Below are 19,303 nucleotides of genomic sequence, written 5' to 3'. Positions count from 1 at the left end.
CTTAGCTATCCATCGGTACATAAAAAGTACAGTAACAATCATAAACTCAGGAGAAAATTAGATAACAAAGAGACCAGGTAGGAAATTCTAAGAAATGCTATTGTTAAGAAATTAAATCTGGATCAAAGACAAAAGGACCTCAATGCAAAGTAGTTAAAGATTATTTTTAATAGGGGTAATAGGTAAAAAAGGAGAGATAAACCAGAGCTGTTTGTGGAATACTATTATCAATTCCTTTGAATTTACCGTCATTTTTTCTAATTTCCTTTTATCTCATTTCTTTTAGGAATAAGAGTAATAAAACCTTGTCGGGGTACATAATACTCACTGTACTTGCACTGCTCGTATAGTGTGGACGCGCTTTAGTGAATATTGATCTCTTAAATTTTTGAAAAAAACCGCTTCGTTTACTGGACTCTGTTTCTTACAACTTCGTGACTCGGCTAGCTAAAAGGAATTTGTGATTTGTGTTTATGATAACTTGGCGCGTAAAAAGGACTATTATGGCTGCAGAACAAAATTCTTCTCGTCGTCCGTACTCTAATGAGGAATACGCTGACATCTTATTTTGCTATGGATATTGTAACGGTGACGCCGCAGCTGCTCGTCGTGAGTATAATCGTCGATTTTCGGATCGCCGGACACCTGACAATAGTGTCTTTATTGGTGTGTATCGTCGAATTAGAGAAACTGGTCGCGTGCAAAGGAGACAATCTGATTCCGGACGCCCTCGTGTCCGTTCTCCAGATGAAGAAGATGTAATTATTCGTCATTTTCGAATGACCCTACAGTTTCCACCAATATTGTGGCAAACCGACTGGGCGTATCTCAATGGAGAGTCTGGTTTACTGTCCACGCGGCTGGATTGTATCCCTATCATTACACACCCGTACACGTGATTGAAGAAGGAGATCCTGCAAGACGTTTAGATTTTTGCCGATTTATGCTACACTGTGATGCAGAAAATCCCAATTTTTTGAGAAAAATTTTAAGGACAGACGAGTCAAAGTTTGACAAAGATGGTATTACTAATTACCACAATATTCGATATTGGTCTCAAAAAGAACAGGGAAACCCTCACAAAAAGCGATTAAGCGGTTCCCAAAGACGTTTCTCGGTAAACTTCTGGATGGGGATTATCAATGATAATCTTATTGGGCCACATTTCCTACCTGATAACTTAAATGGTGAAAGTTATGAAAGCTTGCTTAGAGAAATCCTGCATGAGTTACTCGAAAACGTTTCGCTGAAACTTAGGCAGAGAATGATATTCCAGCATGATGGTTGCCCCGCACACTTTCGAATGTCCGTAAGACAGTGGCTAGACAGTAATTATCGTAATAGATGGATTGGCAGAGGAGGACCAATCCCATGGCCAGCGAGAAGTCCAGATTTGACTCCGATGGACTATTATGTCTGGGGGCATATGAAAAGCCTGGTTTATGATGTTTCACCAGTACAAACAATTGAAGAACTCAAAACAAGAATAATGAATGCTGCAAATTCTATTCGACATAGCTTGAGTAGTGTTGTAGTAAAAAGTAAATTAAGAAAAAGAATGCGTATTTGTATACGAAATAAGGGATCTCATTTTGAACACGAATTATGAATAATAAACAGTGTAATTTCGAAAGTATGGAGTAACTAAAAAGATTAAGTATTTTGTTTTTGATTTAAATTCAAAATTGCAATGACAGCTCTGGTTTATCTCTCCTTTTTTACCTATTACCCCTATTAAAAATAATCTTTAACTACTTTGCATTGAGGTCCTTTTGTCTTTGATCCAGATTTAATTTCTTAACAATAGCATTTCTTAGAATTTCCTACCTGGTCTCTTTGTTATCTAATTTTCTCCTGAGTTTATGATTGTTACTGTACTTTTTATGTACCGATGGATAGCTAAGGAAACGCAGATGTTTTTAAAATGATCCGCACGATAAGAGCCATAGTGATTTTGACAAAAAAATTGCGAGTAACTTAAAGAATCAAAATTAAAAATCGAAAAGTTGTACAGTTTTGGATCTGTAATTTAAAAATGCTTGAAGATTGTTTTTGTTTTATAACTGGTTATTATTAACTAGGATGTACCTTAGCAAGAAATACAAAAAAAAATAGGGAAAATACGTTGATTTTTTTTTTATTGAATTTTAGAATCTTAAACATCCTTTAAATAAAAAAAATATTAAAAAATTAATAACTCGAAAACGATACACTTTTGCATAAGCATTTTGGGGGTCATTTGATAGCTATTGTCCTGAACTATAACCCTTTAAAAGGATCGTGACATATTACCCTGTAACCCTGTATATATAAAACTTTTCGTAGTTATAATCAAGAGTTTAAATATATATAATTATGATATATATATATATATATATATATATATATATATATATATATATATATATATATATATATTATTCATATAGGCTTTTACAAGCATATTTGTAACGTTATTTTATAAGGTAAACTAAACCTTAAGTTACCTTTCTTATAAGGATTTCAATACTAATATTTAAAATTTTGTGCATCTGCATTTTTGTACTGTTATAAAATTGGCTTTGTGACCCTGAGCTATAATGATCCTTCCGGGAAAGCTTTAACTATGTACCTGTATATAAAAAAGTTTTTTTTAACAAAAATACTAAATAATTTTGCACCATGCCGTAATTAAATTGAGACCAATACTATTACACATGTTCCTTTTATTAAATTAAATATAATAAAATATAACGCTTGCTTTTATATATTCACAATAATCATGGTCCCACAAATATAAGTATTATATTATTTTTGTACTCGGAACTTGAAACAATAAAAGAAATATTATTAAATAAAAAATAGGCTAAATATTTATTTTAAGTATAAAATAAAATAATGTAGTTATAAACTTCAGTCCCACCACTAAAGCCTGTAACGACAATGCCTCGTCTTTTATAAAACGACACATTATTCTAACACAATAACACTAATCTATTTTGATATATTTAGTAATATGTGTGCCTAGTCAGAATAATAAAGCGCCATCTAGTAACAATAACCGGAATTCTATAAAAATAGCAGTTAACGTCAATGCTACCGAAAACGAAAAGTATCCGCAAGAAATATAGTAAAATGGTATAGGTTTTTATTAATTAATCGAGGTGTTAATAGATTCATTATACGACATTGTTTATTTTATTATTTATAATTGGTAAGAGTATTCGCAAATGGGCCATGAGCTGGTAAATGGTCAGCATCTCCCATATGGAATGGCACAGTGAGAATCATTAACAAGTTCTGACATCGCCAATGCGCTCACCAACCTTGGGAATTTAGAAGTGATGTCCGTTGTGCCTGTGATCACACTGGCTCTCTTCACATTTCAAAATGGAACAAAGCAATACTGAGCAGTGCTGTTTAGCGATAGAATAAGTGATGCTAGTCATCACTTATTCTATCGCTAGTACCTACCTAGAGGTGCTTGCACAAAGTCCTACTACCAAGTAAGCCATCGTATTTTTCTTTTACATTTTTTAAAGAATAAGAGTGATCAAGTCATCTTCAGCACGCACCATTTAGAGCAGCTACAATTCAATATCAATACAAGACGAAGCACTCACCTGACAAAATTCCTAATAGATTTGGATATCGGATCATCTGTGGGTATATGAACATTGAAAACTGTTACAGGCTTATCCCTTTACTTACATGGTGAAGCAACTCCACGATCTACCGCCACCCTGTTAACTACTGATGTTTCTGTTTAAACCAAACCGTCAATGCTGCCTAGATGATGTATTCCATTCGGCAACAATTTAATATCTAATTTAATTCTACTATCATCTTGACGACAATTCGGTAATTTTTACGTCCAATGCACTTTGAGGAATTTTTATCAATCAGGCGGCCCCATAATGATCGAGCTTTCTATACGACTAAGTGGTGATTTTCAAATTTAATAATACTTATTGCGTTTTTTTTTTGCTTTGCAAATCTCAAAACATTGTTTTTCTTGAGACATTGAGTTGATGTTACTCTATATATCATTTGACCTTTAATCTCGTCCAAAGATATAAATCGTTAAGTTTTAGTAATAAGTAATTTTATATATAGCTTGGACGTGTTTAATACATTTATTATGATAAAATCACTGTTGTATTTTTTTTGTTTTCTATCTTCGTTTGTTAATATAGAAGCAAAACCTTGGTAAGGATAACAAACTACTTTACGCTTATCATCATCGTCGTAACCAATATATTCATGTGTTTGTTTCACATTTCTCACTTAACTTTTATAAAAGCGATTATTATTTAATAATAAAGATTATATTGTATATTAACAATTACCCTCTGTATCTTTGGGGATACGCCTTGGAATCGTATGCTACTGTTACGCTCCGAATACGGGCGATAACCTACGAGATGGGAATGTACATTATTGCGCGATATAAAATAGTCGAGTATTGTTATTTTTACTGTTCTATATTTGTGATAAATTATATGTAACATATATTAACCGATGATCGTGAGTTCAAACCCGGGCAAGCACCACTGATTTTTCATGTGCTTAATTTGTGATTATACTTCATCTCATGCTACACGGTGAAGGAAAACATCGTGAGGAAACCTTCAACATCAACATCGGAACATCGGAAGGAATGTGTCTAATTTCACTGAAATTCTGCCACATGTGTATTCCACCAAACCGCAAAGGAGCAGCGTGGTGGAATAAGATCCATACCTTCTCCTCTAAGAGGGGGAGGAGGCCTTAGCGCAGCAGTGGCACATTCATAGGCTGTTACTGTATGTGTAACTTTACGCTGGTCAGCTTATTTTTTTTCTATGTTATAGTCAGGTAGACGAGCAACTGGGACGCCTGGTGGTAAGTGGTCATCACCGCTCATAGACATTGGCGATGCTATGAGTGGCTGGTATCCACCCAGACGGGCCTGCAAAAAGCCCTACCAATAGGAAAATACATATATTGCGCACATTGTATTCTAAATGTACTCTAAAATGTATTGAATATTGCTTTTTATTTGATATAGCTACACGTGTATACAAGACGGTGGTGGGGATTTTTTAAGTGGGTATGATGGGGGATACAGTAGTACCTATGACTCCTATGGTGGTACATACAGCAGTTACCATAGTGGCTATGGTGGAGGAAGGTAAAACTAATTCTGTTTTTATATCATATAAGTTATTTTATGAATCGTGTTTTTTAGATATAGATATTATTTTTATTGTATATTATACTGTAACATTATTTTATTTATACTTTTCTTTATACAGTCCAATGATGGGTAATTATTTACAAGGTGGTGGTGAGGTTGGTGGCGTTGATCTACTAGGTACTGCTTTAGTACTAGGTACTGGCATTACAAAGGCTATTTATCAAAACAGCGGTGGTATTTGGGATGGCAGGTATGAAACACTCAAGATTAATAAGACATTTGGTATTTTAGCTTAGCAATCTTAACATTTTTCTCTCATTTCTGAACTTAATTTAGTTTAAATAATTAAAACATCATCCTTGTGGATAAAATTGTAAAGAAATAAAAATACTAAATAGGATAAACAATAATATTATTACTTTTTATATGCTGTGATAGGAATCCTTATTAACGTGGTTTTCGAAATAGTAGTGGTTTTCATGGTGGCGGCTATCATCACGGCGGTGGTTTTCGACACGCTGGTGGTTATGGCCAACAAGGCTTCCAAAAAGGTTTTCAAGAAGGTGGTGGCTATCGACAAGGCGGTGGTTCACAACACAGTGAGGAAAATGGGTATGAACATGGTTTACTATTTAGTCGCATAATTTAACAAAGCAAAAATTTACTTGTCACTTTGAGCGTTACGTACACTATCAATTTTGTATTTAAGCATATACTTTTTACCCACAAATACTGTTTGCATAATGTTTGCTAAGCATATTATTTTATTGCATAATGTTTCACTCAAATAACAAAGATTTGCATAACAATCCAAGCGTGGAGTCGGGTTGATTAGATTTCGTCTCAAGTTTTTAAAATGGGCTACGTCTAACAAAACAGAGCACTACAATATACTATATATATATTGTTATTACAGGCATAATTACAGGCACAAGGGACATAACATCTTAGTTCCCAAGGTTGTTGGCGCATTGGTGATGTGAGCGATGGTTAATTTACAATGCCATTGTCTATGAGCGTTGGTGACCACTAAGCATCAGGTGGCCCATATGATCGTCCGCCTTCCTATTTTATAAAAAAAAACATACTAGGGGTAAGGCAGGCAATACCGCGCGCTGACAGTGTCCAAGGTGCCACAGGTGGTCAAACCTAAGCTGGCAGCCCCTCGCACGGCTGCAGTAATCGTCACATTGAAGCCGGAGGCGCAGGAAAAGGGCGTGACTTACGCCCACATCCTGGAGCGGGCCGAGCAAGGCGTTAAGCTCCAGGATCTAGGGATCTGCGGTGGACTCAAGGTCAGAAGGTCGGCAACGGGAGCCAGGGTCTTGGAACTCCCGAAGGCACAAACAGAGCAGGCGGAGAAGCTAGCCGAGAAGCTCCGCACTGTGCTAGATGGAGAGGCCAACGTTGTGCGGCCTGTGAAGCGGGTGGACCTCGAGGTGACGGGTCTCGATGACTCCATCACAAAAGAGAAGGTGGTGGCCGCAGTAGCACGCGCAGGGGACTGCTCCCTAGAGGAGGTTAGGTGTGGGGATATGCAACGTGGTCCCGGTTATATAGGGATGGTCCGGGTGACGTGCCCCCTTACAGCAGCGAAAAGGCTGTCCGAAGCTGGTCGCCTTCTGGTTGGGTGGAGCTTGTCCAAGGTGTGCGTGCTGGAGCAGCGCCCTTTGCGCTGCTTCAAATGCATGGGCCTTGGTCACACTAAGGCGCTTTGCCCATCTAAGGCTGAAAGAGGGGGACTTTGTTACCGGTGTGGTGTCGAAGGCCACAAGGCAGATACCTGCACCGGAAAGTTGTGCTGCGCAGTATGCACAGATGCCGGTAGGCCTTTCCGGTGCAGATACCTGCACCGGAAAGTTGTGCTGCGCTGTATGCACAGATGCCGGTAGGCCTTTCGGGCACGTAGTGGGACCAGGGGAGTGTAACCCACCGATCACAAAAGGAAAAATGGTCTTAGACACCCAGACCACTGATAACGTCGGACGGCGCCAAGCTGAGGAGGAAGCTGCCATGTCATCATGAAAGACAAGCTAAGCTTCCTCCAGACGAATGTCACTGCGCCGGGGCTCAGGACCTGCTACTGCAGTCCATGGCGGAGTGGCAAATTGACCTGGTTGTGGCCTGCGAGCCCTATTTCATCCCTTCCTTACCTCACTGGGTAGGGGATTTGGATGGCACCGTGGCGATCCTCACTCGGAGCGGAACGGGTCCATCCCTCTCACTCATTGAGAGGGGCTCGGGCTACGTAGTGGCGGGGTGGGGAGAGTACATAGTTGTGGGAACGTACTTCTCCCCTAACCGGGGCCTGGCGGAGTTCGAAATCTTTCTTGGCTCTGTCAGAGCTGCGGTGTCCAGGCAGTCGCCGAAACCGAAAATGGTTCTCGGCGACTTTAACGCAAAATCACGTGCCTGGGGAAACCCTGCTACGAATCCGCGAGGGAGAGCCGTCCAGGTGTGGGCTCTACTCTCCAGCCTGTCTCTACTTAATAGGGGGCAGGTGCACACCTGCATACGGCAGCAGGGGGGGTCTGTGGTGGACCTATCGTTTGCCACCCCTGTCGCAGCACGCAGAGTAAGGAACTGGAGGGTAGAGGAGGAGGTGGAGACTCTGTCGGACCATAGATACATCCGATTTGAGATCTCCAACTCCTGCAGGCCAGCGGGACCACTGAGGGTGCCAACCACGCTTCCAAGGTGGTCTCTTGGCCAGCTAAATCGTGAGTTGGTCAAGGAGGCTGCCATCGTGCAGCGGTGGGTTTCCGCGGGATGGAGGGAGGGCGCTAGCGTCGAAGAGATAGTGGGCAGCATACGCAGTGCTCTAAAGGAGTTGTGCGATGCGGCCATGCCGAGGACCCGGCAGAGGGTACCGCGCCGTCAGGTGTACTGGTGGTCGCTCGAAATAGCAGAGCTGCGGGCGACATGTAACCGGGCGCGGAGGGCTTACGTCCGTTGTTGCAGGCGCAACGGCCTCGACATGGACTTGGAGGGACGGCTGTGGGCCGCTTATCGCCAGTTGAAAAAGGAGCTGCAGCAGGCGATAAGTTGTGCCAAGCAGAGAGCAAGGGAAGAGCTTCTGGTGGGCCTGAACAGGGACCCGTGGGGGCGCCCGTATCGTGGTGTGCGAGGGAAGTTCCGTACACACGGCGCTCCTGTTACGGAAACGCTACCGCCGGATCTTCTCCTGCGCCTGGTTGGGAAATTATTTCCTAACTCAGGCGAGCACGTCCCACCAAGTATGGCCCCTCTCTCCATGACAGATGACAATATGGCTCCACCAAATATCATGGAGCGAGAGATGGAGATGGCCCTTGATCGACTGAGGGCCAGAACAGCGCCGGGTGGGGACGGGGTTCCAGGACGTGCTATGCGTGACGCCCTGGAGCACCTAGGCTTCGGGAACTGTTCGACGAGTGTCTTTCTAGTGGGCTGTTTCCGAAGCTATGGAAGGAAGGAAAGTTGGTCCTGTTGCCGAAGGAGGGGCGCCTACTAAGCTCTTCCTCGGCATACAGGCCAATTATGCTGCTGAATGAGACGGGCAAACTCTTCGAGAAGATTGTCGCTGCCCGTCTTGTTCAGCACCTCGAGGAGGTGGGCCCCGGGTCTTTCAGAAGCTCAGTTCGGGTTCAGAGCGGGTCGATCAACTATCGACGCCCTGAACACCCTGAAGACCTGGACCATGGAGGCGGTGGCCCGAGGGGTCGTGGTCCTGGCGGTATCGCTGGACGTGGCGAACGCCTTCAATAGTCTTCCTTTCGGGACAATAAGGGAGGCGCTTCGATATCGTGGGGTGCCTTCCTATATCTATCATTGTATGGCGTCGAGTATGCTGCGGCGTTTCACAGGGGTCGGTTCTCGGCCCAATCCTGTGGAACGTCGGCTTTGACTGGCTCCCGCGGGCACCCGTCCTTCGTGGGATAGGGGGTGCTGTGCTACGCGGACGACACCCTCATCACAACGACGGGACGTACTTTTCAGGAGGCAGCCCACTTGGCTAAGGTCGGAGTGTCGCTCACGATGGATCGAATCAGGATGCTGGGCTTGAGGGTCTCTGTAACAAAAACGGAGGCCCTCCTATTCCACGGTCCACGTCGAGGTCTCCCTCGAGGAACGTCTATCACCGTCCAGGGAACGGTGATAGGTGCAGGCCCAGATGAGTTATCTGGGCCTGATTCTGGATGGAAGATGGAGCTTCGGGCAGCATTTTGTCCAACTCAGCCCCAAGCTCATCAACGCCGCTGCCGCCTTGGGCCGCCTTCTACCCAACGTAGGAGGGCCGGAAACACCTTGCCGGCGATTATACGCTGGTGTGGTGCGCTCCATGGCGCTGTACGGTGCACCCATCTGGGTGGACGCTCTTACTGCTCGTACCAAGGCTCTTCTTCGGAGACCACAGAGAGTCATAGCGGTGAGAGCGATACGTGGTTACCGTACAGTGCCATGGACGGCAGCGACACTTCTCGCGAGCGATCCGCCTTGGGAACTCCAGGCAAAGGTGCTTGCGGAAGTGTACCGGTTCCGGGTGGAAGCGAGGTCGAGTGGCGACCGTCCAGGATTGGCGGAGGTGGGGCGAGTCAGGGTCAGTCGAGAGTCAGGTTTTTGATGGGTATTCCGGCGCCTTCAGCGGCGGCGAGCCCCACATACACCACTTCAAGTGGGGAAAACGCGTAAATGCGTTTTTCCAGCGGAAAAAAAAGGCAATACCGCGCGGAGTCGGGGTTGTCATATTTCAACTTGTTTTAAGTACAACTTTATATGTAACATTTGTTTTTTGTGAAATATTGGTCATCACTTTAAGATATTTATACCTGTATAATAACTGCTTAGATTCAAATAAATAGTATTTATAACTTTTTGCCATTCAAATGTAGATGTAATGAATAAAACCTAAACGATTTATGCCAACTAAAATATTGTCTCTTTGCCAAAACATTATTATGCAGCTATGCTAAACTCGTTATTCAAATTTTTTCGTATTTTATAAAGCATTTATATTCCTTCATTTTATTATTGAACAAATTATATATATATATATATATATATATATATATATATATATATATATATACATATATTATAATTTGTTCTTTCCTTATTTGATTACCTAGATTTTTGACATTCGACACGGTCGCTTGTCGTCGCCACTATCTTAGGTAACTGGGGTTATTGAATGCAAAGTTAACGTTTAATTATTTATTTATAGAAAATCTGGAAGTGACAGCGAGAGTGGCCAAAAAGCCAATGAGGATAAGAAAAGTAACATATACAATATAGGAAATGGGCGCGAGAATCAAAATACTGTTAACATATATTTGAATAAATGGTAAATAATACAAAAAATTGTAAATAATAGTTTATTATAATAATTTTAAATAAAGCTTCATGCTTCGAAGGGTCACCAGTGTGTAATATTAAAAATTCTATTTTATCAATATTTAAAAAAAAGTTTACAAATCAATTTCTTTTGAGTAGTACCATGGCATTAGTGAAGTTCGGGCTATCAATTAAGACATTAAACAATATGAATGTTATTCATGCGACACTGTTTGTTGGTATCTAAAGTCGTCCAGACCGATTTCGGCCACGGCGGCCAATCTCAAGAGAGATTAGCCAACTGCGCAGGACTTATTATAGTGCACAAGTGTGTGCACAAACACAGGTGCACTTTTTATTCCCTAACTCTCATAATCCGATGGGACGGCAATCCGACACGACCGAAAAGAGTTCAGGCGCAGGGCCAACGGTTTTACGTGCTTTCCGAGGCACGGGAGTGTACACACTTCCAACTTCCAGATTCCGGGCTGCTATTGAAAATTTTTTACAGAAAAACCCAATAACTTTTTAGTGGCCTGAACTGGGATTTGAAACCAGGACCTTCGGGTCTGCGGCCTTACATCTAGTTCTTACATCTAGAGTAATCACTGTTTATTTAATTAATCTCATAATCCGATAGGACAGCAATCCTACACGACCATTGACGTGATTTCCAAGGAACGTTTTACACAACTTATAAGCTTTTTTTTAGTGATTGAACCAAAAATCTACTCTGGGTTTTATAATTAATCTATATATAAAGAAACCACTAAACCAAGGAGGTAATCAAACAAATCTTATGTAAATAAATGAATTGGTATTTTATTAGTATATTTAGAATTTTTATCACAATTTTGTACTTTTAAGGTTAAAGATGTACCTATTTTGTTGTTGCATATTCAACGGAAGTATAGCTTATTACAAAATACTAGCTACGTCACAAAAGGTATACTGAAAGAAAAGATTTCCTAAAAAATAGAAAATGTCATTGTCACTCCGGTTGATATAAGGCTACTATGGATAACTCTTACAGTGAAATTTGTCAGTTCACGTACATGAACCCTGAAAACACACCATTTATGGTCACCCGCGTCATGATATTTTCTAAAATAATGGAATTTAAACAAATGTTATATAACAATCAGTATCGACCTACTAAATCTATCCGATTGTATTGTTAAAATACAACATGTATTTTACAATGACACATGACCTTTCTAAGCAGGCATTGTTTTGAATTATTATAAATTTAATGTCTAAAACCTATTTACTACACTAAAATGGCTACAATTTAATTCGTTCTAATATCATAATCAGCGTTATATTAATATGTTATTAATTTGAAGAGCCAGTTGGCGTGGTTGGTAGTGATACATGCTTTCACGCCGAAGGTTGTGGGTCCGGTTCCCACCCAGGACAGACATTTGTGTGACATGAACATGTCTGTTTGTCCTGGGTCTGGGTATAATTATCTTTAAAAGTATATATTTACAAAAGATAAGTTGTTTATGTAATATATCAGTTGTCTGGTTTCCAAAGCGCAAGCTCTGCTTAATTTGGGATCAGATGTATGGCCGTGTGTGAATAATGTCCCAGGATATTATTATATATTTTGATTACAATCAATAATGTGCGATGAACAAATTGAAGCAAGGATATCTCTAATTTTAAATTTATTTAAACAATTTTATTCATTTTGAAGATAAAATAATAATGCCTCATGAGTTAATTGTTTAAAATATACTATTAGATTAAAAAAGCCGAGATGGCCTAGTGGTTAGAACGCGTGAATCTTAACTGACGATCGTGGGTTCAAACCCGGGCAAGCACCACTGAATTTTCATGTGCTTAATTTGTGATTATAATTCATCTCGTGCTTGACGGTGAAGGAAAACATCGTGAGGAAACCTGCATGTGTCTAATTTCATTGAAATTATGCCACATGTGTATTCTACCAACCCGCATTGGAGCAGCGTGGTGGAATAAGCTCCAAACCTTCTCCTCAAAAGGGAGAGGAGGCCTTAGCCCAGCAGTGGGACATTAACAGGCTGTTACTGTATTAGATTATTTATTCAGTTCATATATATAAATATTTCAACCACTGTTGGCTACAATATACAAATTGTAGCCAAATCATATATATTTTCAATTAGGCATAAAACATTCATATTTTAAATATATTATTCAATTATTTAATCATGTATTAAGTATAATTTTAATTAATTTTAATTAAGATATATTGCACGGTATGTTTGTATGTTGTCGTCGAAACAAAAAAATTGTAATTTTTTTTTATAATTTGAAATTAAACTGAAATCGAATTAGGTTCCATGTGAATAGATACTGAAATAACAAACAAAAAATTGCTTAATTGAAACAAAGGTTTTTTTTGTTTATATTATATGATAGAATACGTATCCAATGTGATAAGCTTTTCGTAAAACGATTTATGATTTTACTTGATGATAATACAAGAAAATTGTAATTTTCTCTTAAGTCATTAAATACTGATACAAATAGTATGAAATTCCTACTAATACTGATATTTAGATTACAATAAAAAAATTAAATAATCAAAACTACGTAAAACGTCATAAGTATGTTTGTCTTACCTTCGCTTTGGTCTTGCTTCACTGAGCGCAAAAAGAGCGAGTATACAAAGAATAAAGAAAACTGTCTTCTTCATTTTATTTTTTAAATTAATTTTAATTTATAGTAAATAGGTATCAACAACAACGTCTGCTCTCAAATGCACTTAAATACTATATTGCTGTATTTTAACAAGTATTTAAATATTTATCCTGAACATAACGATTTGGAAAGGATGACAACTATACATTCAATTCCACAAGGTTTATATCTCTTTTATACAAATCCATATTTATATATTTTGACGTTACTTAGAGTTTTTGCAGTGAGTTAATATGTATTTCCCTGTAGTATTTTGTTCTTTTAGCAATCAATAATATATAATAATATTATATACTTTTAAATGTTTGATCACAACTAAATGTATGTATTTACTAAAATTATTTTTATTTGTGTTGATTTTAACATACATTTCTTGGAAGCCTGTGACACGAATTAAATATTAGAGCCAACTAAAATGACATAATTAAACAACAACATATATCGATAGCACTGAATTGTCATGTGCTTAATTTGTGATTATAATTCATCTCGTGCTTGACGGTGAAGGAAAACATCGTGAGGAAACCTGCATGTGTCTAATTTCATTGAAATTATGCCACATGTGTATTCTACCAACCCGCATTGGAGCAGCGTGATGGCTGGATGGATAAGCTCTAAAACCTTCTCCTCAAAAGGGAGAGGAGGCCTTAGCCCAGCAGTGGGACATTAACAGGCTGTTACTGTACTGTACTGTATATATTGATAGTATATTTACAACGAGTGTATTAGTCAGCAAGTAAAAAATAGCGACGTCATTACAGCATCAAATAAGTCGTGATCTACCTTCTGGTACTTGAGGTATAAATTTACAAAGTTTATAGGAATGAAAAGGGCTTTTAACTTTTTTTTATTTTATATTATAGGTAGGCGGACGAGCATATGGGCCACCTGATCGTAAGTGGTCACCAACGCCCATAGACATTGGCATTGTAAGAAATGTTAACCACCGCTTACATCAATGCGCTACCAACCTTGGGAACTAAGATGTTATGTCCCTTGTGTCTGTAATAACACTGGCTCACTCACCCTACAAATCGGAATACAACTGCTACTGCTGTTTTGCGTCAGAATATCTGATGAGTGGGTGGTACCTACAGAAACGAGCTTGCACAAAGCTGCAAGAAACATAGGGATCTTACACTCACTATATATCGCTATATGATATATACAAGGTCTATTTATAATCCTTATTTACAAAAATGACATGATATATTTTAGGTAAAAACTAAGAAAGTATGTCTGATATGACGATGTTAACATTCGCTTATCTGTTTATTTATTTACATTAATTATGCTAGCAGTTGTAGTAGTCAAATTAAGTGAGTGTCTCACCGATAGCCTTAGGGGGCGGGGCTATCTTAGACGTTTACCAAAATATACTAGAAAAATTAAAATTAAAAACAAATAATTCAATTCACAATATACAAACATATGAATTAATATATTATAAAAGGTATACACATATTTTGAAACAGGGAAAACGAACCGGAAAGGCATTTCGATAAAGACCCATGAGGAAAACTAACTGGTTGCCAGGCCAGTACCACAAATTTAGCCGTTATTGGTGTCGCCAAAATAGGTATTTATAATAAACTAAGAATTTGCTATTTAATAATTAATATCAAATACAAGTAATTTAAGGTTAATTTATAAACGATTCTTACATACGTACTTGTAAAAATATAAATATTTTTATTCATCAATAACAGCAACTAGTTGCTTCACATTTTTTCACGCGCATCAAAAGTTCCTGTTTCGTCCGCGGGGACGCTTTATGTAACACAATCTATAATATAATATACATAACTTTCCTCGAAAAAATGGGCTAAAAAAGCAATAATATTTTTTCAAATCCGACTGGAAGTTTTATGGATAAGCCTCAAACTTTAACTATAATCATTTACCTACATATCCTTCTCGGTGACTATTTTCTTATATATCTACCAACCGTAACAGCCTGTGAATATCCCACTGCTGGGCTAAAGGTCTCCTCTCCTCTTTTTGAGGAGAAGGTTTGGAGCTTATTCCACCACGCTGCTCCAATGCGGGTTGGTAGAATTCACATGTGGCAGAACTTCAGTGAAATTAGACACATGCAGGTTTCCTCACGATGTTTTCCTTCACCGTAAAGCACGAGATGAATTATAATCACAAATTAAGCACATGAAAATTCAGTGGTGCTTGCCCGGGTTTGAACCCACGATCATCGGTTAAGATTCACGCGTTCTTACCACAGGGCCATCTCGGCTTATATCTACCAAATAGTAAAATAATATATAAATAATTCGTATACAGTATACCTATTACATGCATGAAATAATAATAAGTATAACGATCTCTTGATAAATTAAACTGAAATTATTTATTTAAAGTTACATTACATTAAGAATATTAAGCTTTATTGTATAACTTAAGTGACTAATTTTAACATACAATGACGCTGATTCGCTCGCCTCAATAAATTTGAATAGGCTTAGAATAAAAAATACGCACAGGAAATATTTACTGATTTTCATTTTTAAATATCATTGAACATAACCTCAAACAACAAACCTAGCCCACCTCTGCGGGCCTTCAAATTCTAGACGGTTCTCGGGGCACAGAGACGGCGGGAGAAGATGCGCATGGCGCCGAAACATTTTCCCCGGTCTTTTTCAGCGAAGCGGGTCAGCGGAGCACCATCCCCATCCAGCACCTTTCGCTACCAAGCACTTAAGATCACTTTTTAATTTTTAAGTATATTTTAATGAAATATAAATAGTATATAGTGAAATATAAACTTCTAGTTAATAAAAATGTGACGTGTCAATTAATATCATTCAAAATTAATTAAAAAAAACGTAGATACGTTATATTTTAAATACGCGTCAAGAGTTCATCTATATCGCGAATAGGAAAATCCACATTGTAAATTTTTTCACAAACAAATGACGCGCTATATATTCCTTATCTCTTAATTATTATAATAATAATATAAATTATAATTTAAATATTATGTTACTTTTAATATTATTCATATCTGTATTTATCAAATTATTATTTGTGTTTGTTAGATTAAAATATAAACAGTAAAGATCTTCTCACTTTTTTGAAATGTAAAAAAGGGAATCCTGCAAATGTGCCACTGCTTAAGGGTCCATACACATACAGCTGGGGTACAGTTCGAATTGGATTATTTCCTCCGCCTCACCGACGCCACACAACTGCAGCTAGCAGGAGGTAATGATATGCTTAAGGTCACGCAATAATATTTTATCAGATTTTAATAACGAATTAAAAGCTTTTTAAAATTTAATTTAAATAACGCAGGTAGCATTGTATAAAATATAATTTACATATAATTTTTTTATCACGCAGAAAAAAGTATTTGTTGAATACGACTATTTTTTTTGTAAAATAACTAAGTAAAGTAGTGATGTTTTTATCGTGAAAATATTTTATATATATTCTTAACTTTACTAGATATAATATACAAAGTGATTAATTGAAAAATTTCACTATGCATGTAGATATCGAAGATCTTTAAGTGATTAATAATTAAAGATCTCTTGACGTCCCACTGTTATGATAATTTTATTGCCTTCTATCCAAAAATCTGACACGCCACTAATACAATGTTAGCACTGCTTACTTCCAACCTTTGGTCACTACTGCATTTACGGCAATTTCTTAACATAAAATTTCTATATTTTTGTGGGTCGTTGGATTTGAACCCTGAAAAGCTAACCACTAGATCAACGAGACAATACTAATGACATACAACTCTCGCATTATTTGGTTAAATTAATGATGTAGTTAGAAAATAATAAGAGCTTTTATATTATAATAGTTAAGAAATATATGGTAAATATTATACATTTTATAAGGTAACACCGAGAGCTGGCTATATCAATGAAAGCTAACGACTCAACTTCTTATCTTACGTTGGCAGACTTGGGAAAATGCGGACAAAAGGGCCACATTTCAGAGCATAACTTTGTTACATCCTCTTACGTGTTTTCTTTACTTGAATTTCAATTATGATCTACTATGAAATATATGAGATATACACAAAATATATTATTTTGATTGCATTGTTTGACTTATCACCCCCAAAAAATATAGGTATTTTGGTTATAAATGTTAATAATTGTAATTATGTTATTAATGTTAATGTTTTAAGACAAGTAAGAAAGCCCGCATTAAATTACATTAGAATAGAATATATTATACATAAGCCGAGATGGCCCAGTGGTAAGAACATGTGAATCTTAACCGATGATCGTGGGTTCAAACCCGGGCAAGCACCACTGAATTTTCATGTGCTTAAATTGTGATTATAATTCATCTCGTGCTTTACGGTGAAGGAAAACATCGTGAGGAAACCTGCATGTGTCTAATTTCACTGAAATTCTGCCACATGTGTATTCCACCAACCCGCATTGGAGCAGCGTGGTGGAATAAGCTCCAAACCTTCTCCTCAAAAAGAGGAGAGGAGGCCTTTAGCCCAGCAGTGGGACATTCACAGGCTGTTACATCATACATTACATCATATTATACATAACAAATAGCATTTTCTGTATTTTATTTTACTTGGTCTTAGGCAGCAAGTTAATGTGCAAACCCTTTCATCACATATTCTACCGCCAAATAGCAACACTTAGTATCGTTGTTGTATCTTGCGGGCCGGCATGGCGGGGACGACTAGTGCTGATCAATCTTTCCTACTGGTCGTAGTCGCGTTTGGACTCTACTACAACTTACCATCAGGTGGAGTAGCCATCCCGGAAAATATAATATATATATGTCACAGCGTCAGTACTATGGCGCTGTATCAGGAACAACAAGAAATCATAACTGCTTGGGTGCGGTCGTTGCCATGGTGATTTTGAATAGTGGGAGTGACGGTTAAAAACAGACAAAAAAGATGGTTGGAGAATTCGAATTAGAGGATCAACGGGGGTCAGGATAGTGAAGGCAGAACGAGCGGTTCTGTAGAAAAACACTACGTGGCATCGAATTCACTGTGTTTCCAATCCGATTATTTCCGTAAAGTCAATTTGCAATCTGAGTACGTTGTCGATTAAACGGACTATTATATATCAAGCGCCAAGAGTGTTATTTTGTATCTTCACCATAGCCGAACAATCAGATAACGAGTCTTCAAATCAACTCTATAACTGATAATTGAACAGTTCACTCACTCTTTCTACCATAACAAAAAAAAAAAGAAACAATGCATGAGAACTCATATCGGTGTATTTAACTAATGGGTTGTCTTTTAACTTGATAAAAAAGTTATATGTTTGATACTTTCAGAACACATTAATATACATTGCCTTAAACTTTACTATTTAGTAGTAGATGTATTGTTGCAAGTAAGTTGCTTAAGTATTTGATTAATATTACACTAGTTAAAGGATTTAATAGTTATTAGAAATTGTCGGTCACAACAAATTACTAATTCCTTCTGAATAACGACAAAAGTTTAACTAAATGAGGCATAGAAAATATTTGTAGCAACGCATATTTATATGATCGTGCAAGCTAATACGGTGTGTCAAAAAAATGACCGTTTTATCATATTATTTTATCCTATTTAAGATTTAAAAGTCTGTAAATATTTTAATCCTATTTTATACTTACTCTAAACTAGTTTTTTCCTATTCGACTTAAAAAAAAGCCTGGTTTAGTTATTTGTTTCAGAGAAGAAACATGACAGTTTTCTACGAAATTCGCTTTGTGTAATTATAAGATATGAAGGGATAGATGTCTTTGACCAGTGCACTGCACGGCGTTGGTTTGAAAAAATTAACAGTGGAGATACGACATTGGAAAGGAAGAAGAGCTCCGGGCGACCATTAATGGATATTGATGAGGTTCTGCAGAAAGCCTGTTAAATCAAATTCATCTACAAGTACTCGCGAACTTATCAGGGAGTGTGGTGTGTCGACACAATACACTCCCATATAATATAATATATATTGTATTGAACACATCCAAAACTAAGATAGTATAGGTCAAGCCATTGTTTACAAATAATTTGTGGAAGTCCGTGTTATTATAATTGAAATAAAGTGTTAACAATAAGGTGATGAAGGTATTTTTCGTTTTTTATTTTAATGTGAAAGCTATGTAAGTGCTCAATATTAAAAACTGAAA

General features: G+C 38.0%; 1 protein-coding gene across 4 annotated transcripts; it reads left to right on the top strand.

Moving 5' to 3' along the window:
• The first annotated feature begins 4,087 nt into the window (after nt 1-4,087).
• On the top strand, nt 4,088-15,968 carry LOC126781867 (pupal cuticle protein Edg-91-like). Of its 4 annotated transcripts, none has more exons than XM_050506988.1 (6): nt 4,088-4,188; nt 5,030-5,152; nt 5,303-5,408; nt 5,630-5,770; nt 10,362-10,481; nt 15,821-15,968. In XM_050506988.1, exons 2-6 carry the CDS (start codon nt 5,074-5,076, stop codon nt 15,876-15,878), a joined length of 504 nt encoding a protein of 167 aa, XP_050362945.1. In that variant the 5' UTR covers nt 4,088-4,188; nt 5,030-5,073; the 3' UTR covers nt 15,879-15,968. The 4 variants fall into 4 exon arrangements, with proteins under 4 accessions (XP_050362945.1, XP_050362944.1, XP_050362943.1 ...); XM_050506987.1 differs by having other exon boundaries at nt 5,627-5,770; XM_050506986.1 differs by having other exon boundaries at nt 4,094-4,188; nt 5,277-5,408.
• The last annotated feature ends 3,335 nt before the right edge of the window (nt 15,969-19,303 follow it).

Source organism: Nymphalis io, chromosome 4 (assembly GCF_905147045.1).
Source record: "Nymphalis io chromosome 4, ilAglIoxx1.1, whole genome shotgun sequence".
NCBI lineage: Eukaryota > Metazoa > Arthropoda > Insecta > Lepidoptera > Nymphalidae > Nymphalis > Nymphalis io.
This window is presented reverse-complemented; position numbering and strand designations above follow the sequence as displayed.